Source organism: Sinocyclocheilus rhinocerous, unplaced genomic scaffold (assembly GCF_001515625.1).
Source record: "Sinocyclocheilus rhinocerous isolate Xijiao unplaced genomic scaffold, SAMN03320098_v1.1 scaffold99, whole genome shotgun sequence".
NCBI lineage: Eukaryota > Metazoa > Chordata > Actinopteri > Cypriniformes > Cyprinidae > Sinocyclocheilus > Sinocyclocheilus rhinocerous.
In genome coordinates this window covers 1,208,742-1,232,904 of record NW_015670981.1, presented here as the reverse complement: position 1 = coordinate 1,232,904, position 24,163 = coordinate 1,208,742, and the positions used below count along the sequence as shown (strand labels likewise).

At 35.9% G+C, this 24,163-nt stretch overlaps 3 protein-coding genes across 3 annotated transcripts in view; all 3 read left to right on the top strand.

Annotated features, from left to right (window-relative positions):
* LOC107734514 (DENN domain-containing protein 2C-like) overlaps positions 1-4,740 on the top strand; it is a 24,944-nt gene extending 20,204 nt beyond the window's left edge. The window contains exons 15-19 of the mRNA XM_016546487.1: positions 1,347-1,388; positions 2,594-2,702; positions 3,331-3,573; positions 3,666-3,752; positions 3,851-4,740. Of these exons, the coding sequence (XP_016401973.1) occupies positions 1,347-1,388; positions 2,594-2,702; positions 3,331-3,573; positions 3,666-3,752; positions 3,851-3,882 (513 nt within the window). The 3' untranslated portion in view covers positions 3,883-4,740. The remainder of the gene's footprint in view (positions 1-1,346; positions 1,389-2,593; positions 2,703-3,330; positions 3,574-3,665; positions 3,753-3,850) is intronic.
* Positions 4,741-7,251: 2,511 nt separating this feature from the next.
* On the top strand, positions 7,252-13,344 carry LOC107734517 (pre-mRNA-splicing factor SPF27). Its single transcript, XM_016546489.1, has 7 exons — positions 7,252-7,415; positions 7,653-7,745; positions 7,829-7,899; positions 8,881-9,042; positions 10,759-10,809; positions 12,427-12,507; positions 12,625-13,344. Exons 1-7 carry the CDS (start codon positions 7,323-7,325, stop codon positions 12,749-12,751), a joined length of 678 nt encoding a protein of 225 aa, XP_016401975.1. The 5' UTR covers positions 7,252-7,322; the 3' UTR covers positions 12,752-13,344.
* Positions 13,345-14,706: 1,362 nt separating this feature from the next.
* The window catches only part of LOC107734526 (E3 ubiquitin-protein ligase TRIM33), a 33,999-nt gene continuing 24,542 nt past the window's right edge, over positions 14,707-24,163 (top strand). Inside the window, exons 1-2 of the mRNA XM_016546502.1 lie at positions 14,707-15,302; positions 23,521-23,639. Coding sequence (XP_016401988.1) covers positions 14,762-15,302; positions 23,521-23,639 — 660 coding nt within the window. The 5' untranslated portion in view covers positions 14,707-14,761. The remainder of the gene's footprint in view (positions 15,303-23,520; positions 23,640-24,163) is intronic.

The window sequence follows — 24,163 nt, the reverse complement described above, 5'->3', positions numbered from 1 at the left end:
AGTCCTCCATAAAATGTGCTGCACACATCTGAATATTTGGGTTAAACTGTTCTGGAACAGTGTTGTAAATACAACTTAACCACTGATTTCTAATCATGTCCATTTTTGGAAGGCCAAACAAAGTATTTTCGCTTTCACAACCAAACACAGCGTCACACACGGTGGCCTAGAGTGAGCAGAGGCCGGAGGGCTAGAGTGAACAGAGGCGGGTGGGCTTGAGAATGGCGCAGCCGGCGATTTCGACGAAGGAGCATCCGGAAGGACATGTGACGACTCCGGGCTGGACTCCGCTTCGTCCACGGTGAAAGCCGATCCGGTGATCCACAGCACTAAGTTGATGTATTCCCTCAGCGACCAGCACAGATCAGCTCTAGGCATGACAAAGCGGATATCGTCCTCTTTTGGAAGACCAAACAAAGTAGTTTCGCTTTCACAAAAAACACAGCGACTTCACGACATGGCGGCAGCAACAACAATACTACAGCGAGAATAAAAGTTACGCCTTCTTTCTTTGCGTGAACATTTAGGCGGCGTTATGCAAATCTTCCCACATAGTGAAGTAGATATGTGGGGGCGTGTTAGAACGAGCCGTTTTAGGAGGATGTGGTTAACTCTTTAACTTTTATAAAGAATATCTCTTTGGATTTGAGACTTTAGTCTTTGCAACTTCAGGGATCTTATCTATGCACAATCAGCTTGTAACACTCCAAAGAGAAAGGAAAAATTGAAATTGCATCATATGACCCCTTTAATAACCACCATGCCTTGAATTGTTTCCATTGTTTAACAGCTTGAAATTCCCCATGCCAGCAATAAAATACTATTTGGTATAAGGTATTAAATAATATCTATAAGAGGATCCAAGTTTAGTCTACCAAAAAGTAGTACTTGTTTTGCAGGTGCAAAAAATAAATAAAATAAAAAGAAAGAAAGAAAGGTTCTTTATTTGCGTCTGTGTTCCCATCCAAGGATCCTTTCCATTGGACAAAAGATTATTTTAGTGGAAAAAGATTCTTTAGATTTTTTAAATGTTCTTTACTCTAATAATATACTGGTTCTTTTAACAAAGACACCCCTTTGGAGCCTTTATTTCAAAATGTAGGAGGTTCTATAAATAAAAATCTTCATAACTTTGCAATCTTTCATTGAAAACAAGATTGCATTTGTCTTGTTTAAATAACCTGATGAACATTGTAAATTGATACAACTTTGCATTCTGATGTTCCTGTCAGGTCCATCTAGTGACTTTTATGTCACATACCTAGAATTTTTTAATTCTTATGCTTTCCATTTTGAAAGAGAATGAGACACTTACATTTTTTTTCTTTTTTGTATTATTCTTTCAGGTTCTTATTGTGGATTTGTGTGCGGACAAGTTTGTCGTTCAGGTGTGTATGCAAGTTTTAGTTTTCTAATACAAGGGTGTGACCTTTTGAAAGTGTCACAAGTGCGTGTTTGTGAGGGTGTAGTCTGAAACGGAAGTCACAGCCTGAGCAGCTGTACTGTATTATCAGCCAAAGACATAAATCTGATGGTTTTAAGAAGTCTTTTTGGCCATTTATATTGTCATCCAATTCCAGTTTTTCTCTTATACACTACCATTTAAAAGTTTGGGTCAATAATAATATCCCCAGTGATTTGAAAAGAAGTCTCTTATGCTCACCAAGGCTGCATTTATTTGATCAAAAAATGCTATATAATTTGAAATAATATTTCAATTTAAAATAACTGCTTTCTTTTTTAATATATTTTAAAATTAAATTTATCACAAAGCAGCCATTACTGTCTTCAGTGACACATGATCCTTCAGAAATCATTTTAATATGCTGAATTTCTGCTCAAGAAACATTTCTTATTGTTATCAATGTTGAAAACAGTTATTGCTTCATATTTTTGTGGAAAACATTTTTTCAGGATTCTTTGATGAGTAGAAAGTTAAAAACGGCATTTATTTGAAATATAACTTTTTTGTAACATTATAAATGTCTTACCTGTCACTTTTGATCAATTTTGATTAGGGCTGTCAAATCAGATAAAAGTTTGTGGTTACATAATATATATGTGTGTACTGTGCATATTCATATGTATATAAATACACACACATACATGTATATATTTAGGAAATATATGTAATATATATATATATATATATATATACATACATACATACATACATACATACATATTGTTAAATATATACATGTATGTGTGTGTATTTATATACATATAAATATACACGGTACACACACACACACACACACACACACACATATATATATTATGTAAACACACATTTTTATTTTGGATGCGATTAATCGCAATTAATCGATTTGACAGCTCTAATTTTAATGTATCCTTGCAGAATACATATAAATTTCTTAAAAAAATAAATAAATAAAACTAATACAAAATAAAATCAATTACTGACTCCAAACCTTTGTACATTAGTCTACATCAGACTACTAATTGCTGAAGATCTAATTGCTGACAAATCCTTTTGTTAAATGTAATCATGGGTCTATTTATCTTGTCTTTGTATCAAAATGTCTGTTTCTTTCATAAATTTGCTCCTATATTCATCTTTCTCTCCTAGCTTGGAGACGAGGACTGTATCTTACCTAGAAAGCTGCAGGCAGCGCTTCAGGAGATACTGGACAACAGGGAGGAGATCCTAGAACAAAACACAAGAGACAGGAATGGAGGTTAGACTCATCACACGTGCCGTTATTCACAGCTGAACCCACAGCATCTGACTCAGTTCAATTTTAAACCGGTTTCACTCACGTGACTGAAGGTTTGGTCCATTGTCTTATTGTGTCAAAATGAGCTGTTCACCTTTTAAAGTCCTACTGTCTATTTATTCATGATGTGATGAGTAACCAACCATAAACAAGGCCAGTGAGGTCAGGAACATGCTGACAAGTATGATTTCAGGTGTACAGATGTTCGTTAAGCTGGCTCAACGGCAAATAGTCATTATGCTGGTTATACTAAATATTCAAGGACCAACGGCTTAACAAGCACAGAATTAAAAATAAGTGTCATCTGACATTATCAAGATGAATTTGTTCTGACACAGTTTAACTCTGAGTTCTTGTCATATTTTATTACCATTTTCTAAACTATAGCGAATAAACTGTGATAATGTGAGAAATGTTGAAGGTGTCTGAATACATTTTGGTTTGACTGTAAATGGCTTCAAAGCTAATAGACATGGACAAAGCCACAAAAGTCTTATTTTATGGGCTTGTGTCTGTTTAGTTTGTTCTTGTTGTTTTTTTATACTATGCAGTATCAATGTGTCACACTGTGGTTTTATTCTTCTAACAGATAAATCAGACCTGAGCATGTTGGTGTCAGAGGCGTTTGTGTGGTTCTTTGTTGAGCTGGTGGGACATTATTCTCTGTACATGAGCGACACCGGACCCGGTGGCACCCGAGAGCTGCAGAGAGACGCTTTCAGGAAATCTCATCCGTCCCGAGGAGTGCGACAGTTTCTCCAGCTCTTCATGGACACGCAGATGTTTGCTGGTTTCATTCATGACCGAGAGCTCCGAAAAGGGGGTGTTAAAGGTGAGAGAAGAAATATTCGGATTAGAGTTGTTATTTTTAGGGCGAACCATTCCTTTGAAGTAATGAGAGAATGTTTTGTCCTTGTTTAACAGGGCTGTTTGAAATGAGAGCAGCAGAATATCTGGATTCGTATCCTGAACCTGAACCAAGTGGAGTCAACAAATTTCTCAAGGGGCTCGGTAAATCTTTTGCCTCTTTTCCATTTGTCTAGAATGAAAAGATAAATATGTAGAAGCACTTTGTCCATTGTTTTACTCACAACTATGTTTGTTTGCAGGAAATAAAATGAAATTCTTGCAGAAGAAATAGAGAACGGTTTCAGACGCCAAGTATGAGCGGCTTTTATTCAAAAGTGTGTGATGACTCAACCAGCACGTCAGTTCCTCTCCCATAACTAACACGCAAAAGGGTGGAGATGAGGTCAAGACTGGAATCAGCTTGTTCTGCCCTGAAAATTCTCTGGCTTGGATTTGCCATCCCATCACAAAAGAGGAAAAGGCTGGAAATGAGTTTATAAGCACAAGGAACAAAGACGACTGTATTAGAACAAAGAGGAAAGGGAGGAGTCTGTGTCATGTTATTGTAATTTTGATAAATAAGGAAAAAACGGACTATGAATGCATAATAACAAGAGTTGGGTTAATGGCCATGTCAGAGGTCTTACGTGTTTTTATTGTCTTTAATATAATTTTTATTAAACCACACAATAAGATAAGCTTATGTTTTAACCAAAAACCTTTTCCAGCTGGAAATGTGTTGTTAAAAAGAAGATATGATGAAGGATGACTTCTATTCCCCTTCAGGAATTAATTTATGATTCTTTATATGCACAGAAATGGCCTTTCCAGTTAGGTCAAACTTTTTTTTTTTTTGCCAAATTTTCTGTTTTGTCAAATAACAATGCAAGTGTTTGTTTTTTCAGAGGCTTTTACATTTTGTACAGTTGTGTTTTTAGACAGACTTTTTGTAACATTTGGGGGAAAAAACAGCTTTCTGATGCAATGTTGGACAGGAAGTGTGAAACAAACAATGTGATCTTGATGTGGAAATTGAACATTTTGATGAATGTCAAGAGAATGAGAATGTATAGGGTGCATGGGTTTAAAATATATGGGAAACTTATAATGAAAGGAGTATACAGTGTTATTAAAAACTACACTTACAGCAGTAATGTGGATTTGGTGGCTATTTGAAAGAAGCTAAGTGGCTATAACAGTTTTGACACTTTTTAGGACATTGCATAAGTGTTTTTTTGTTATTTAATAATTCCGATGACTGCTGTTATCATGTTACCTTAACATGTAAGAAGTAATAGTGATCCATTGAATCAAACTTCCGAATGGTACTTTACATTGATTAGAGACGGAGGCGGTGTTGCCAGGTCTGTGTAACAAAATCAGTCCAATCAAAAATAGGCTAAAACAAGCCCATTGACCCCATCCAAATATTAAAGGGGTCCTATTATGCTTTTTCACTTTTTAAATTTTAGTCAGTGTGTAGTGTGTATGTTTGGCCATAAAAAAGATCTAGAAAGTTACAAATTTCAAAGTCCACTCCAAAGGGAGATATTTCATTTTTTAAAAATCCCATGAGAGCATGTTCTAGTACACCCCCAAAACAAAACCAAGACTTTGTAAAAGAGCATAATAGGACCCCTTTAAAACTCAACATATGCCACTCCCATACCTACAATACATGTTTCATAAAGGAGCTCAAAAGCCCTTCCCTCACAAAACTCATGATCTAGCACAGTTTTATTATTGGAAGAATGTAAAATATTTAAATGCATGCATTTTAGTCAATTGCAATGTATCCAATATGTTAAACCTTTAAACCGCGGGGGGGGGAAATCAACCCGCGGCAACAGTTTACAAGCAGCAAAATTACGCGGGAAAACCGCGAACTTGGCAACTCTAGACGGAGGGCGCGGGTATCCTCCGATACACAAGGGGCGCTGATGTTCGTTTGTCATTCAATCCCATCATAACAGAGCGTGGAGCGTGTTTTTGTTCACACAGCTCTTAATCAATCACTGGCCCTGCGTCTCAGTGTTCATACTATCCATCCTAAATAGTATGTTTGATTAGAATAAGTGTGTAAACTACAAACATGGCGGATGTGCGCGACCGGCGGTTAGGTAGAGGCAATCCCATATAAAAAGGGGTTTGAGTTACTATAAGATTCAACATTTAACCTGGTAAAAAATATTTATTTAATGTTATCTGTGTTATATTTAATCTGCAACAGCAATGTAAACTTTTATAAACATCCATTTGGTCGTTAACTTTTAAATGCATCATTACGCATAAAATATAAGCAGAGTTCTCAGCATGAAAGACCCGCGACTGGCAGATCAATGTGCTACTTCTTTTCTCTCCAATACGGTAGGAAGTTAAATGAAAAGCAATGTGGAGGACGTTAACTGTGACAAGATGATTGACAGGCCAGTTTACAGTGACATGGTGCGTGTATCTATGCCACAGAGCGTCCGTGAAAGACGCAGTTGTGTGATGTCCCAAAGCTTGCCTACTCTTCTACTACACTCTCAAAAGTGTATACTTTTTCTTCTCCAAAAGAGTACATACTTTAAGGGCGTAGTATAAGTAGGCACACTGAGATGCAGCATGGGGGGTGTTTCTCAAACGGAAGGCTGCAACGTCGCTGAAGGGCATCTCAATCGCAAGGATCCTTGGAAGGCAGCCTTCTGCCTTGTCCAAATACACACACTTGTGGTCTTTGCACTTGACCACTTGACTACTTATATGACGTATTTCATGTATTTGGCCCAAGTGTGTGTACAACTTTTCATTACCTGATGGGACACACTTATAGTGTTGTAAAAAAGTGTTTACAGAGTTTTATTATTATTTTCAATACTTTGCATTTTAAATCAACGTCTACATGTCTGTTCAGTAGTCCCTATAATAGATGACACAATTTAATTAAGTGATAAAAAGCAGTTGCAAATGTTGTACAAAAATAAATATACTAATCTTTGCAGCAATAAAATGTGTAGCACTTTGTTTTACTACCAAATCATATGTAATATCTTATTATTATTCATATTTAACTTACATTGGAAAGGTTTCTGTGACCTCTCGCGTGATCTTGGCAAAAGGTCTCACGATTTATTTCCAGAATATGATGCATGATGGGATACACTAAACCTCGAATACCGCTCCGGAGCGGTTAGAATGGGGAAGAATGCGATTAATAGAAGAATTAAGTATTTTGAATATAGAAAATATAACAATTAAGACAATACGAAAGAATGCTCCAGCACAGTATAAAGTATATTATGCAATTATACGCTATTTGAAAGCAATAGGTTTAATAAATAGGATTTATGATCACATAATGAAGTGTATAGAATAATTGTATCCTTTTTTTAAAGGTATGTTGTCACTAACATCCGTCATGCGCCACACTCCAGTCCAGTAGGTGGCGGAAATGCACCTTTTAAGTGGGTTTGCCAACCGCCATTAACAGAGAAGAAGAAAAGGAAGAAGCGTGGCAACTATAGACATGTTTCACATACTATTTAAGTATCTCAAAGACACAGAATTAATGAACAGGATTTAAAGAATTATTATTATTATTTTTTTTTTTTTCTTTCTTTAGCTTTTTAGTTTTTCCTTTAACATCAATGCTCCACACTCCATCCTAGTAGGTGGCGGTATATACACCTAAAGCTGGTTTGCCAACCGCCATAAAAACGTTAAAGAAGAAGAAGAAGCGTGTTGTAAAGGATGGCAGGACCGGCTTCAGTCGCTGGTGATGTTTTTGTTGATGCTCTGCCTTATTTCGACCAGGGTTATGATGCTCCAGGGGTCAGAGGAGCCGTAAGTAGACTGAATATGTCTTTTTGTACGTTCTGCCTACTTAAAACGTCGATAACTAATAAATATAAGACCTACAGGCTCTGTACAGACAGCTAACCGCTGCGTCTACTTCTGGTTCTTAAATTAAACCGTTTAGTTGTTTATTCATCATATGTTTCTGTTTTGAGTATGCTATAGTGTTACAATTGTCTGTATTAGAGGGAAATGTACGTTCGAATCGGTTTGAATCAATTTCAGGCAGCTGCTTTGGTGGAAGAAGAGACGAGACGATACAGACCAACCAAGAACTATTTGAGCTACCTGCCCACACCAGATTTCTCTGCTTTTGAGGTACGAGGAAAAGACCCTTTCTGCTTCTGTTTTACTATAATGTGGTTCACACTATAATCTTACTGTTATGTTGTTCTCATTAGACAGAGATCATAAGGAATGAGTTTGAGAGACTGGCTGCTCGTCAACCCATGGAGCTGCTCAGTATGAAGAGGTAAGTTTACTGAGCAAAACTGCTGTTACAGGTGAACTCTTGTGTCCTGCTGATCTAGAATAGAAAATACATATATACATAGGAAAATTAAGTTGCAGTAAATCTAAAGACATCTTTGGGAGGAAGAAGCTGCAGTAATAGTTGTAACAGATGCGTGATTAAAATATTATTTGCTTTCACACAAATTTTTTTTACAAACACATCAACTTCATAACAAAATACCATGTTATTAGCCAGTTTCCCGTTGAAGTATTACACTTGCATAATTCAGTCCACCTTATTTTGCAATGTTGTAAAGCTGTTTTCTGTGAATGTGCAAGACTTCTGCTTCATTAGCCGCTGTAGGTAAATAATTGGAATATCAAAGTGCAGTCAATGCAATGGTAAAACTATTTGCGCTACAAACCAGTGTTTATGATTAAAATAATATGATGACGAATACCAGTTTGCAGAGTCAAGCAGCATAGCTGACTATTTTGTACAGCTAAGTAGTTTTTTACTTTAAATCGGTTACTGTAAGCTAGTTGTTTAAGATTGCACCATTGTTTCATTGTCCAGCTCATTCGCAGTGCTTTGCTTGTAGTTTGTTCCTTCATACAAAAATGTAAGATCTGGTTAGTTTGGTGCAGTTCCTCTTTATTGAAGCTGATCTATTGCACACATTTAAATAATTAAACCTGCTTCATTGTTGATACCTTACAAGCATTGTACAGATAGTTTCCTTTACATTTACACATCCATTTATCCAAAGCAACTTGCTTTGCATTCAAGGTGCACATTTTTTATCAGTTCTTGCTTTCCTGGGAACCGAACATGAACTTGGCATTGCTAGTGCCATGCCCTACTGTTTGATCTACAGGAAGGCCTACATTAGTTGGTCTAAGCTAGTTTCAGGTTTACATCTGATAATGAGCGCATCCAACTATACCTAAAAAAGAGTGTTGTTTACTGTTAGATCTCACCTTCTTGTGCTTTTCTTAGATATGAGCTTCCTGCTCCATCGTCTGGGCAGAAGAATGACATCACAGCATGGCAGGACTGTGTCAATAACTCTATGGCCCAGCTGGAGCACCAGGCAGTGCGCATTGAGAACCTTGAGCTCATGGGCCAGTATGGAACTAATGCATGGAAGGTGTCTAATGAGTGAGTGAACAGACTATTCAAGATTTGAATCTTAAGCAGGAAACTCAGACTCCCTGTGTTGATTTAACCCTCATCCGTCCCTCCCGAACCTATAACAAAAGTGTCCCTCGCAGGTCAAAATGAACCGAAGGCCAAAAATGATACTAATTTTATTTATTTATTTTATTTATTTGTCCAGAAAGATTGTATTGGTCATCATCCATCAGGACCTAGGTCACTGAGTGTCTCTGATGCCATCTGGTGGGGAAGAATTACATAAAATTGCATTTTTTTTTATTACAGCCACTAGAGGGGCCTATTGAATCCTATGGAGGTTCTTAAATGAGCCAAACAAGTGAAATCTTTAAAGGGGTCATAAGGATGCCCATTTTCCACAAGTTGATATGATTCTTTAGGGTCTTAATGAAAAGTCTGTAACATAGTTTGGTTGAAATTTCTCAATGGTAGTGTAAAAAAACACCTTTTTTACCCTGTCAAAAACAGCTCTTTTCAGAGCATGCATATTTGTAGCATTTTCCTTTAAACATGCATATTCATACAGTTTCATAAATATGTAATAAATATAAAAGATAAATTTAAAAATATTAATGATATAAACTCATTGGTCTCCACCAAGTCAAAAAAAAAAAATCTAAATGACACCCACTTAAACTGCTCGAATTCTCATACCATAACGATCAACGCTCTACACCAACTTGAGGCTTCATTAAGCTTTCAGATATATCTCAAGGCTTTAAGATATATATCAAAACATAAAAAAATTTATATTTTGTAAAAAAAAAAAAAGAAAGTTATACTGATTTTTAATCCAAATACATGCATATTCATACAGTTTCATAAATATGTAATAAATATAAAAGATAAATTTAAAAATATTAATGATATAAACTCATTGGTCTCCACCAAGTCAAAAAAAAAAAATCTAAATGACACCCACTTAAACTGCTCGAATTCTCATACCATAACGATCAACGCTCGATTTTTAAAAAATCTTTAAAAATGAGTTTTGGGTCAGAATGACCCGAGGGACAGATGAGGGTTTTAAAGGAATAGTTCATCCAGAAATGAAAATGTACTCACCCTCAGGCCATCCAAGATGTAGATGAGTTTGTTTTTTCATCGGAACAGATTTGGAGAAATGTAGCATTACATCACTTGCTCACCAATGGATCCTCTGCAGTGAATGGGTGCCGTCAGAATGAGTCCAAACAGCTGATCAATAATCCACATGACTCCAGTCCATCAATTAACATCTTGTGAAGTGAAAAGCTGCGTGTTTGTAAGAAACAAATCCATCATTAAGGAGTTTTAACATTCTACCATTCTATTGGTGAGCAAGTGTTGTAATGCTAAATTTCTCCAAATCGGTTCACGTTGAGAAACAAGCTCATCTGCATCTTGGATAACCTGGGGGTGAGTACATTTTCAGCAAATTAAAATTTTTGGGTGAACTATTCCTTTAACATGGGACCTTCATCTGTATGTTATTACCTTTGGGTTATGAGTCCGACTCTCTAACCATTAGGCCACGACTTCCCCCACATTATTTATGGGGTTACAGTCTGAATACAGTGAACACTATTTGCGGGCTCATGACTTTGGATTAAAAAGCTATTTAATTCATTACTGATGCAATATAAATAGAAAATGAAAACAGTTGAGATTTATTTGTGGATTTTATGCTGATCATAACTGATTGTTGTGTCTGTGATACAGTAACTTGGCCTTAATGATTGAAAACGCACAAAAGGAACTGCAGAAGGTTAGGTGAGTAACTTGTAGGTCAATGCAATTTACATGTGGATGTTGTATATTGTGGTTGTGCACAAACTATTTAATTGGCTTTTGAAATTAATTTTAATTAGGGGTGCTCCGATCAGGGTTTTTGAGGCCGATCGCCGATCACAGAAAGCAGTATCTTTCGATACCGATCTTTTTAAAGCCTTCTTTTTATCATTTATAACTATTTATATTGATACTCCAATCAGGATTTTTAGACGTTTATTCAGGGCCTGAATTTCATTTTTGAAAATGGGGGGGAATTCCCCTCTTAGGTGACTCTTGTGAGAGGAGAGCAGGCGAGCGCTGAATGATTAAACACTGGCAAGAATTAAAAAGTAATGCAATTTATAAACTTTAGTGACGATGTGACACTGCCTCGATTGTACAAGTGACAATTGCTGTGTCAACTGTGCAGCTCGCTTATAGACAGACGCGATGTGTGGTGATTTGAAGCCATTTGCGTATTTTGAGTAAGAAAGCGGGAGCGCGCGCGGTGATTCACTCACGCTGTTTGTGAAATTACGTTAAGTTATTTAATGAAGAAATATTATATACAGCATTATAATTATTTTACCCGCGCCGGACAGAGACTGACGGTGCTGCTGCATGTCGTGCCAAACCTCTCATGGCAGCGTCATCAGCTTGAGATCGTTTTTTTGAGATCGGCCTTTTTAGAGAACAGACATGTTTAAACTCAATAAATATAAGCAACACATTATTCAATGCTTTTTACTTTTGCATTTACTTTGCATATAGTTGCTCAAGCAAGTGGCAAAACATTTAAACTATTTTTCTTACATTATCACAAACTTACCATTGACAGAAATAGTGAGCTCTACTGCCTTTCCTTTTGCATTGAAATCTTTATTACAAGCAATCCTGCCATTCATAAAGAACTTTTTTCTTTTTTTTCCTACCTCCACGAGTGCCATCTATTATTGCCTTGTTTATATAAAAGTGCTTTTTCCCTTTAAACCTAGCCGAAAAGCCATATGTGTTAACTGTGAAATTACTGCCTTTTCTTTTGCATTTAATTCTTTATTACAAGCAATCCTGTGGTTCATAAATAACTTTGTTTTCCTTCCTCCACGAGTGCCATCTATTATTGCCTTGTTTAAAAGTGCTCTTTCCCTTTAAACATATAGCCGTAAAGCCATATGTGTTAACTGTGAAATACAGTAGACATTAATAATATGCATTTATGGTGTAATTACTAAATTTTCATGTCGATCCATGTTCATATTTACTGCAAACAATGCGCTATTACTTTAATTAATCTGACGGTGCTGCTGCATGTCGTGCCAAACCTCTCATGGCAGCGTCATCAGCTTGAGATCGTTTTTTTGAGATCGGCCTTTTTAGAGACCGCCGATCAAACATCCCAACGTGATTATCGGCCGATAGTGATCGGTAGCGATCAATCGGAGCACCCCTAATTTTAATATGAAGCGGTTATCTATTAACAGGGTTATATATATTTACAGGGTTATCTATTAACAGGGTTATATCTATTTACAGGGTTATCTATTAACAGGGTTATATCTATTTACAGGGTTATCTATTAACAGGGTTCCCTCAATGTGTTTCTGTTCTCGTTTTAAGAAAGCAGATACAGGACCTGAACTGGCAGCGCAAAAACGATCAGCTGGCTGGAGGAGCCAAACTACGAGAACTTGAGTCAAAGTCAGTACTTCGTTATGTTTCTATATGGAACCCATTTCCAGAATTTGTCTTGAGCAAGGTTGAATTCAATTAGTTTACTCAACTCTGATGTAATTGTTTCTGCTTATGTTTCCACAGCTGGGTGTCTCTCGTTAGTAAGAACTATGAGATTGAGCGCGCCATCGTCCAGCTGGAGAATGAAGTGGCACAGATGAAACAGCAACAGGGTGATGAGAACAAAGAGAATATTCGACAGGACTTTTAAATAATGAAAACAGTTCAACTCCATCTTGAAACTGTGTAGACTTTGTAAAAGCAAATGATCACCAAAGTGTGGCGCTTTTTTTTTTTAAAAATGTTTGTTTTGTTCCATTTTCATGATGAACCGAGAAAATAGTCTTTATAAAACACAAATGAGAATATAGTGTTGTAGTGCAAACAGAGGATATGCCAGTTTATAGTTCATGATTTTGCACCAAAATTAAACCAGATTTCGACTCTGGAAATCAGTAACTCACATTCGTTTACTGTGTACATAAAGTAGATAATGTGCGTGTGTTGTCATTTATAATAATTTTGTGTTTTTTTTTTTAATGTATGATTACCTGATGGACGTTCAGTTATTAATTTGCATGTTCTACTCTTATTTGTAATATATATATTTTTAAATATACCATAAAATGGTGAAATAATGACTTGCATTGTTCAGTTTCTCAGTTAACAAGACTCCACCAATGTGTCTGGAAATGAAAACTAAATATATCTAAGAGCATCACAGGCTAACACATTTGGTCTTGATTTTATCACTTTATATTCCTGTTTCATGCCATTACTGTTAATATGCTACATGGCCAAACTGTAAAAATGGCTATAGTGGCCTACATTGGACCATGGTATAGAAAGAAAATTAATGCATTTAGGTTTATCTTTTGTATTGCCTTGAACATTTAACTTTTGCTTTGAGTTATTTCAACTTTGTTCAAAGTAAAGTTCAAAGTAACTTCTTAAATTTTAAACTTGTGTTTTAAATTTTTACATGCAACAGTAGTTGGTTACTTGCAATTAGTGTTCTGTTTGTGGGTCGAGTTATTTTTAACATCTTGCTTAATTGGGTGCTTATTCTTTGATCTTCCAAAAATAGTGCACACTGTTCATTAACTTTCAATTCGATTATATATAATATATTTTCATCCTCCAAGTTTCTTCGGAATCTAAAACACTTATACTGCAAAATAAAGTTGCATATAGGAATGATCTTTTAAGTGAACTTTTGATACTGATGCTGTATTGTTTTTTTAAGTATTATTTTTATTATTGTGTGGACTGTTTAAAAAATATTGATCCTAATGTATATGTTTGTAACATGGGATTTTATTAATTAGAATTAAAAATCTATACATATCATGGTAGCATATGTGTTTTTCCCCTTCTGCTGATGTTAAAGCGCACGCTTCGTTTTTCATCAGCAAAAGCCACGTGATGTCAACATATCTGGCCCCATGAGGCGACCCGCTCCAGGTAAAATAAAATAGACGAGCGTTTATTTGATTACTGATATCACTGGAGAATACATAATATGTGAATCATTCAGTAAACATTTCTCAAAAGTACTATTCAATTATGTGTAAAACGTATTGATGAGTGCAGCTTTAACATGCACAAAAATAGTCAAAGACGTATTAGTCGCCCACAAAAGCTTACTTTCGAAAAAGAGCAGTGAAAGAGAAACATCAGCTGGATTTATTAATAAGGATGAAGGTTAGTGTGGCATTTCTTATAATGTGTTCGTGTGACGTTTTTGATTAACACAAGTCATGATCTCCCCCAAAATCACAAACATTTTTTATTTAATCGAGGCATCAAAATTGGAGATATTGTCCATGACACTTTTTTAATCGATATTCACTACGGTTTACACAACTTTTAGTAAAAAAGTAGCAATTCATACAAAATAAAATACAGAATATTAAATCAATTATATTGAAGTTTATAAAGCCTTTTTCTATTTGAATAAAAAAGATTGTATTGCAATTCCAATGTAAATTTACGTATATCAAATTATTTGACGCTTAAAAATATATATTTTTTTCATTTTATAATATGCAATGTACATACTTTAAAAAAACATAAGTAATATTGTACTTTTCGTTTTGTTTTATTTTATTTGTAGTCTCTAGTTTATTCTCAGTGACGAACACGAGAGCGACGGCATGACGTCAAACCCATCGGATTTTCTGAGCGCGTCGAACGTCAGGCGGTTCAAAGAGGAGCAAAGATGGCGGACAACAAAAGCCAAGATTGTACGGAGCGCTCCGCAAATATGGAGGTAGAGGCTTCGGGAACAGAAGATAACGGAGACGACGGCTCAAAGGACCCAGATGCCGTCATTTTAATCGACTCGGACCCGACGGAAGGAGCAGACGAGCTCAAGTCTCAAGAGACCGTTCCCCAAGCGCTGACGACATCCAGCAGCAGCGGCGGAGCTACAGACGGGACCCCAAATGCCGAGAGCGCTGAGCCGCCGCCGTCGTCCTCCTCCTCGGCGGACAGCACCGCTGCTGGCGCATCACCCGCTCTCGTTAACGAGATGTCGCCTCCTCCTCCACCAGCATCCTCAACCTCCTCCTCTTCAACCCCTGCCGCCCCGATAAACCTACTGGATACGTGCGCTGTGTGTAAACAGAGTCTCCAGAACCGCGACTGTGAGCCCAAACTCCTGCCATGCCTGCACTCCTTCTGCCTCAAGTGCATCCCGCAGCCGGAGCGAAAGATCACCATCCCGGTGCAAGGGCCACACGGACAGGACACTCGTATTGGTAAGTTAGGAAAAGGGAAGTGAGCTTTGTCAGTTCTGTTCCCGACAATCCAGAAACGATCCATTGCTCAACCGTTTACACATGTTGGCATGTGCAGTCAGCCTCATATATGTGAGATCGCCAGCTGGGGCTTGGTGTTTAACCCATGCAGTTATGGTTATACCTACTGATTGAAGTATTTTAGTATACAGGTAGCTGTCAGAACGTACTAGTTAAGTACGGCTTAGCAGGTCATGTGACGTTAGTTAAATACCAGCATCATATTCCCTTTGTGCATATAGATGCTGTAACCCAGCGGTTTTCAATCTTTTAGATGCTTTGGACCTCCATATATGTGCAAGGGTCCCTTATCCTAAAATTTAGACATATATTTTTATGCATAAAGACCCAATTTATACTATGGAAAAATTAGTATGATATATATTTAAAATATTGTTTGGAAACTTTTTAGTTTTTATTACTTTGCACAGTTTGCAGTATTTAGACCCCCCGCTCCCCATAGTACCATTTTTGTTCATTTATTCTTTCTTTCTTTCTTTCTTTCATCGATTAATTTAGTTAAAACTTTTTTGTATTTTTTTAAATTATGTAAACAATATACTACTACTTGTGTCACAATTTATTGTTGCAAAACATTTCTGTTATATATAGCACATTTATAAAATACTATATAGCAGTATATATAATAATTTTAGTGCTGTCAAACGATTAATCGTGATTAATCTAATCCAAAATAAAAGCTTTTGTTTACAAAATATATGTGTGTACTGTGTATATTTATGTGTGTATAAATACACAAACATACATGTATATATTTTAAAAATATTTACATGTAAATATTAATATTCATATATAATTTATATTGTATATAAATATTAATATTTTATATATAAACAAAACATATTTTTCTTAAATATATACATGCATGTGTGTGTATTTATACATAATAAATATACACAGTACAGTGCACATATTATGTAAACATAAACTTTTATTTTGGATGCAATTAATCGTTTGACAGCACTAGCAATTTTATATTGTTATATTGACATGTAAACGATATTATTGCGCAGCTCTTTATGTAAAGTTAAATATTTGTATATCCAACTTTATTCACAAACACACAGTACACTCATATAAAGCAATATAAACTATATAGCAAATCTCTACTGCTTGATTTGCTTAATTGTTTATATCGTCACAAAATGTAAACTACACTATCGCCCAGCTCTGATCTGCTGAATGCCATTTATTTACTTTTCCACAGACCCCAACACTCCCTTGCTGCCCCCAGTTTGAAAGCCCTTTACATACTAATGCTAGATTCTCTAATTAACTAACCTTTCAAAATAGTCAGCCTCGTCTAGAGTTGTGTGATTTGATTTGATTTGATATTGAATGTATGGATATTGCAGCCTCATACACGGTCAGTCAAATGATGTGGCAGGTGTCAATCAGAGCGATGGGCTTTTTTTATGCAGCAACCATATTTTATCTTTTCTCAGTGGACAAGCTCAAACAGTTGCTGGTCTAGTTGATCAGGCATATGGTCCTGATGTTTTGACACATCACTGTTTGTGTATTGTTGATGATCAGATTCGATGCTGTTGGTATGTTTGTGCCATCGGGGCTAGGCCTGTCGCAATAATCAATATATAGACTTATCGCGCAATATATGTACATGACCTCAATGATTTTTGGTGACTCAATATATCGCCCATTATATTTACTTAAAAATGAATGTCACCGTGGTTTTTTACATTCCACTTGCGTCTGTGTCTTTTGCAGCTTCTCGTACATAATGTGGTGTAGTTGGTGCTAGTTCAAATTTAAAAAATGCTTCTACAAAAAAAGTTTCATCTGCAGATATGGTCTTGTATCTGAGGGATCTGAGCCTTTGTGCATACGGACATCTGACTGCTAAGTAGTGATTGTGTTTTTCAGCAATAGTGTGCACCCTTAATTTACAGAGAAAAGAAGGTCAGGGAAAAATCTGTAGATGGAAAAAATCTCCATACAAGTTCTTTGTGCATTTTTCTTTTTTTGTAATTGTTACCTTGCACTTTTTGTTAGAAAATGTTTATTTACTATTTATTCAAGTTTTTTAAGGTATCTAATATTTTGATACTTAATTTCCATGATCTAAATATTCTTAAAAATTAAAAGTTTGTTGTCATTTGGAAGTGTGTAGGCCTTCTTGCATTATTATGCTGTTATATTATGATTATATATTCAGTGGCATAAAATGGTCTTTAAAATGACAATAATATCACTTATCGCAATTATTTCTGGGGCAATATATTGAAAAGTTGTTATCGAGACAGGCCTAATCGGGGCCACCAGTGAACTAACGTGGTTAAACACACAAGGTAACTATTACCAGTCAAGAGGATGTGATAATGCAGGGGTCACGTCCTGTGACCTCGGATCATGTTCTCATTCATGCACAATGGTTTTCTCTGACAATGAACACTGTGTCATCCCAAATGCTGCATTTTTTGCTTGTAAATCAGGCTAGAAGCGATGCTGTGGTGATCGATTTGTGATGCATGGCTTAGTTTTAGCATGGTTTATTGGAGCGTTATCACTGTATTGTGTCATTATTGGTGCAGCGGAGATATGAGATGATCAGCCTGATTTTTGGTCACATGCTTTGCTGTTGACTCCTGAGTGCAATGCATTATTCATTATGCTTGCATTTCTTGTAATAAGTTAGCGCCATGCACTGTAGTTAATAATAGATGAACTCTGCGTTAGCTGCAGCACGTGATGCTATTTTCATTTTTTGTGAGTTTCACCCATATCAGTGATCACAGATGAATATTTATAAACCCAAAGGTTTTGATTTCTCTTTAAACCTCTTCACTTAACTAAGCCGTCTCTTCACTGTTATTGCAGAATGCCATCAGATCAATATTCTCATATCAGATCAGTGCTCGTTACACTGCAGAATATTTTGTCAGGCTATAAGATTAAAAAGTGAATTCCACTGACCAGAAGTATTAAAATCGAGGACAGGTTTCAGTGTAGCGATATAAATTTGTACAAAAATGAGTTTTTGCATTGTTAGGTTTGTTGTAGCTTTAATTGAATAGGCTATACTTTGGTGTCGTTACTTTTTTAATGCATTACAGACATGAATCCCATGTTTTTTTTTTTTGGTAGCGAGATCTATCATTATCTTACTTAAGATTCCCAATTTAGTGGTCTTTAACTTCTTAAATGTATTTAAAAATGTAAAAAACTATAATATCATATTTGGGACCTACTATTGATATTCAACTTTTTGTTTTTATTTATTAACTAAATTTAATAGACAAAAACAAATAAATAAGTAAAGACAAGTTACCATCGGTTTTTAATTTTGTACATATAAGTTTGTTTTGTATTGAAAAGAAATCACAGAAGTCATGGGTTTAAACTACATTTCCCAAATGTTGATAATAGGGATGCAAAATCAACTCATAATATTTCTGAAGGTTAAGCACCTTGTTTCACTGACATTTGTTGAAAAAAAAAAAAGAAATTCAGAAAAATTTAATGTTTACATGGTTTTATGTCTATAACAGTCATAATTTTGCACTATTAAAAAAAAAAAAAAAAAAAAAATTCTGATAAATTATGCCCTAAACTTAAGCTATGCTATTTGGTAGTTTACTCGTCATTTTTTTGGATCAGTAATTGAAGGGTGCGTTCACTTGCCAGGTTTGTTTTGGGCTTGTTGTAGACGTTTAATTAAAGTTCAGGGGGAGCTAACTCGGAGTTTACCAGCGTGACTCATAAACAGAAACTAACTGAGAAAGCTGTGTGACACTCTTTGCTGCTTGTAGAATCTCAACAAGCACTTTGTTGTACTAGAGCATGTTGTCTATGTTTAACTAGAGTTGTCAAACTGTTATTCTCAGCTTGACTATAGCAGTCTGCTCTATTTGCTTCATGGAGCCTTTCCTTGGTGTTCAGAGCAAATAAATCCTTCTAAAGAAATGTAAACACCAGCAACCCACTTTTGTCAATATACATCACGTTTATGAAATGATCTCATAACTAGCCAAAATGTCCATTATGTGCTCTAGTTTGTTAGCACTATCATATGAATGTTGTGAATTTTGCTAGATTGAATCTTAACAAATCAGTTGTGTTGTAAACATCAATGTAAATCACCCATTTTGAACTCAATCATAATTAAAATGTATCATAAATATTAAAGATAGTGGTTCATAACCCTTGGTTTTGAAAAATAAGGCATTTTGATCGCATTCCAGGGCTCTGCATATGAATAGATGTGCCTCAGGCAATGCATCACTGCCTCCAGTTAATATCAGTACACAGTAACTCAGCTGTGAGTTGCACTGTGTTTCAGTGCACTGTGTCTCCAGCTGCTCTCACCAGCCAATCATCAGCAGGGTTTTGCAGCTGGGTGCTTAGGGGAAACCGGCTGAAAGCAGTATGAGCCAGTGCAAACTGGCTCAAACCAGTTTGGACTGGTTCTAGCTGTGGCTTTGTGGGGGGATTGATGGGCTGTCAGGGAAAAGGGTTGGGGGGTGTTGCATGTGATGAATGGGGGAGGGGCATGTCCAATCACTCAATATGTTTTCAAATTAAATTAGGGTAGAATTAAATTAGTTTTATGAATGGATCATTATTTGTGGTGAAATGCTGCTGCAAGATGCACACAAAGAGCAGACTCGTAGTTATTGCGGTGGCAGTAATAGCTAATAAAACGTTATGAATTATTGATTAATCAAAATCTTTTTGGATTTTAAATGCATAAGAAGCCAGCATTACTGTGTATTTCTTATGCTCTCTCAGTAAAAAATTCAACGTTCCCTATAGGAAGGATTATATGTGTGTGTATTCATGAGAGAAAAACCTTGTCAAGCCTATGAATTTGTATCTTTTAATCTTAAGTTGCATGATTTCTTTTTTTTTTTTTTTTTTTGGGTTACTGAAAATACTTTTGTTTTGACTTTTTCCAGAGTTGTGAGTGTCTTCTGAAAGCTTCTCAGTTGCAATTAAGGATGTGTCATCATGATGGTCAGCTAGTCCAGTGTTTCCCAACCTTTCTTTAGTCGCGGCACCCTTTGGAAATTTTAACAAATTTGTGGCACCCTACAAAATTAATTTTGTCACAATATTTGAATTTCTAACTTCGATATGATACTTTGAAAAGTATAGATTTTCGGTACAGCAGGGAAGAACTGCAGAATATACTGTCATACAGATATTTTTGATAAAATGTTGTCCATCAATGGTGGCAATCAGTAGGCTAATTTCTAATGAAAAGACCAATTTATATGACAGATTTTAATGTAGGCTTTTATTCATATGTAAACATTGTGAGATAGCTAGTTATAATGGTAATTAAACAAAGTTTTGCTCACTCAGTGTATTTTTGATTTTACAGTTGGGTAATTTTGTTGCAGTAGCACGAGATAGCTTGATTTAAAACTTAGAATTTAATAACAAATGGCAAGGAGGCTAAACAGTTAATAATAAAATAAGAACAAATAAAGAAATTACTAATGATAGCACAAATAAAAAAAAATCACGATAGGCCTAGAAATGAAATAAATTGCTTTTTAGTTTTTCGGGTAGGTCTAACAGTAGGGTTAAGATATTTAAAAAAATTTTTTTTTTTTTTACCAATTATCCAAATAATGTTTAGTCCTAGAAAGCTATTATTATCAGAACACGTGAGCATAACATAGCGGTTAGCGGATCAATGAATGAGAGGGCAGCGTTACCAGAGTTGCCCATATACCACACCATGTTACAGCACAGTAGGGCTATTGCAGACAGAAACAATACTGTACTACATCGATGTTTCCTGTCGGCTCAATTTTTGAGTGGACTTTGCTGTTCCGATTCGCATGAACGGTATACGAGTGGAGCGACTGAGCGGAGCGCACACGCATAGAGCGGGATAATACGCAGAGCGTCACACCACGTGAAAGTGAAACCTGAGCGGTGAACAAATTTTCGGGAACCGGAATTTCAGTGCATCTCTAATTATTGGCGACATCAGAAATGGATATTATATAATAGCTGCTTTTTTGAACATTTTAGCAATTTAAAAATATAAAAAAAGGATTTTTTTACACCACCCCTGCTCTCGACAGACGGCACCCCGGTTGGGAAACACTGAGCTAGTCTACTAGTCCAAGTACCATTCTGTTGCATTCTGTCTAGTTGTTTACAAATGCCAGAATGTGTCTTAAATAAACGTACCTGACCTGGGGTCAGATGAACGTGAAACCAACCTAATTGCTCAGGACCTCCTTTACACTGAAACTAGTCAGACAACCCACTTAAAAAAAAAAAAGCCTATATATTGTATGGGGAATAGAACCTGATACTCCTGGACCAACATGATTTACACTTATATAAACCAAGTCATTGTTCATTATTTTAATATATTTATTATAATTTTTTTCATTTTTTTATTTCTTTACACATTTTCATTTTTGTCTTTATTTTCCGGTAATATTATAAAGTTATTGTCTAGGGATTCAAGTAGGGCTGAAACGATTCCTCGAATACCTCGAGTAACTCGAATACAAAAAATCATCGAGGCAAATTATTTGCCTTGAGGCTTCGTTTAGTCCAGGGGTGTCCAAACTCGGTCCTGGAGGGCCGTTGTTCTGCAGAGTTTAGCTCCAACTTACCTCAAGATACCTGTCTGGAAGTTTCTAGTATGCGTAATAAGACCTTGATTAGCTGGTTCAGGTGTGTTTGATTAGGGTTGGAGCTAAACTCTGCAGGACACCGGCCCTCCAGGACCGAGTTTGGACACCCCTGGTTTAGTCCATTTACTCTAACTACACACGGAACACCGTGTTTCCCCACGGACCATTATTACTGACGCACAACCCGATAAACGCTGGACCAGACCATAGATGATAGACTGTATAAAAACAGTATTTAAAACCTTAAATCAATATGGTGGCTAGTTATAATGTTTCGTGAAAGACTAAACGCCATTGTGCATAAAAATACCACAGAAAGAAAGTTAGTCAATATCACACGAAGAGTGCCAGTTTTCACCTCTAAAATCAGCATGATTACAAATGTGATTTTATTCAACAGTTCAATAAACAAGAAGGTAATATTATGAGACTTACGTTTTAGACACTATATTGCCTGTTTTTGCTTTATTTTGCCAACAAAAAAATTCCAAACACAGCCACAGCTCTGTTTTGCGTCTCTGTGCAACATAACGGCGTTTCGTTCCTGAATGAATCAACCGTTTAAATGATTCGGTTCAATCGCAATGACTCACTTCTTAACAGTGACTTGCTGCCACCTGCTGGTGGTTTTTCGTTTTTAAAATAATTTTAAATCTCAGTATTCAATGTTTTATATTTAAAATAACAAAATATTATTTATGCATTTGATATGAAGGATATCAAAAACAAGTTTTACACACACATACACACACACCAGTAGTACGTATAGGGACATTTAAGAGGGTTTATTCTCCAAATAACTCTAATTTCATGTTGCAGAAAAATGTGTTTAAAAAGTGTGTATGGTCTCTTGTTCTTGTTCCAAGTTACCTTCCTGTCCACTGAGTTTTGCCTCTCACAAAAGCCACAAAGCCTTCCAAGAAGACAGTAAAGGCTTATGTCATGCTTGAGCTTTAGTTAGGCTGAAACTTGAGTTAAGTTGCACGACATAAATGCAATGTTTAGGTATCATTATTATTTTTATTACTATTATTTTGATTTATGCCTTAGTTTTAGTTTGTACTGTTTACTTTTTTTTTTTAAAGTAATGGGAAATTGTTTTTTGTATTTTTATTTTTTTATTGATATTTGTATTTGCATTTTGAATGCAATTTGGCAATTAAATACATTAAATGGGTTTAGTTTTCACGGTTATTAATGTATGCAATTTCAGCAATAAAAATGTTAATTTTTCTAAAAAGAAAACAAATTAGTTGTTTATTTTAAGAGATCTATCTTATCTCTTGTATATTTAGTATTGCTCTTTAATAAAGAAAAATGACTTCTTATCTGATTAATCGATGGAATAATCGGTAGAATACTCGATTACTAAAATAATCGATAGCTACAGCCCTAGATTCAAGTGAGGACTGTTTAAAAATAGTTGCATTGCCTGTATGGTATAAAAGGGTGAAGCAATCTTCTGTTTGTTTCAAGACTTTTCTAACGCTTTGTGTTGTTTTTCTTTGTTTCTTTTTTACGTTTTTGTGCAGTGAATGTCATGCGTTGCACGGTGTGCCATCAGGAGTACAAACAGATTGACATGGTGGACAATTACTTTGTCAAGGACACTTCAGAGGCCACAAGCACATCGGTTGAGAACTCTACACAGGTCAGTATCAGCCCTGTGATATTGATTTAACTAGAGTGTTTAACTAGAGTGAACAACAGCAGTCCTGAAAATGGCTTTTAAATAAAAAATGTTGCATTAATCAATAACTGATGTAAAATTAAAGCAAGTATCCCATACATGCATTTTACATGAAAACCAGTGAATCAATTGGTATTCACACTAGAGGTCTTCTCGGGTCCTAAAATCTGTACCCGACCCGAATCGACCCGAATCACTTCTTACCCGAACCCGACGTGCATAAATTAATTTTTTTTAAAGAAAAACCCGACCCGAGACAGACCCGATGAAATTAGACCCGAGTCCGACACGACCCGACGGCATTTATTTTCGAACCCGACTGGACCCGAACGTAAACGGCATTGACGTGTGTACAGCCTGCAGCCCCGCAGTCAGTCAGGAAAAATCCCGGTGTCCTGTTGACTGATTTGGCCACTTCTCCATTACTTTGATTTATTTAACATTTATTCAATTTATTATTAGGTTACTTTATATTAGGGCTGTGC

Coding starts and splice junctions, on each gene's coding strand:
- LOC107734517 (XM_016546489.1), top strand. CDS start 7,323: ATGGCAGGACCGGCTTCAGTCGCTGGTGATGTTTTTGTTGATGCTCTG. Junction 7,416..7,652: donor CTCCAGGGGTCAGAGGAGCC/GTAAGTAGACTG, acceptor AATCAATTTCAG/GCAGCTGCTTTGGTGGAAGA. Junction 10,810..12,426: donor AAGGAACTGCAGAAGGTTAG/GTGAGTAACTTG, acceptor TCTCGTTTTAAG/AAAGCAGATACAGGACCTGA.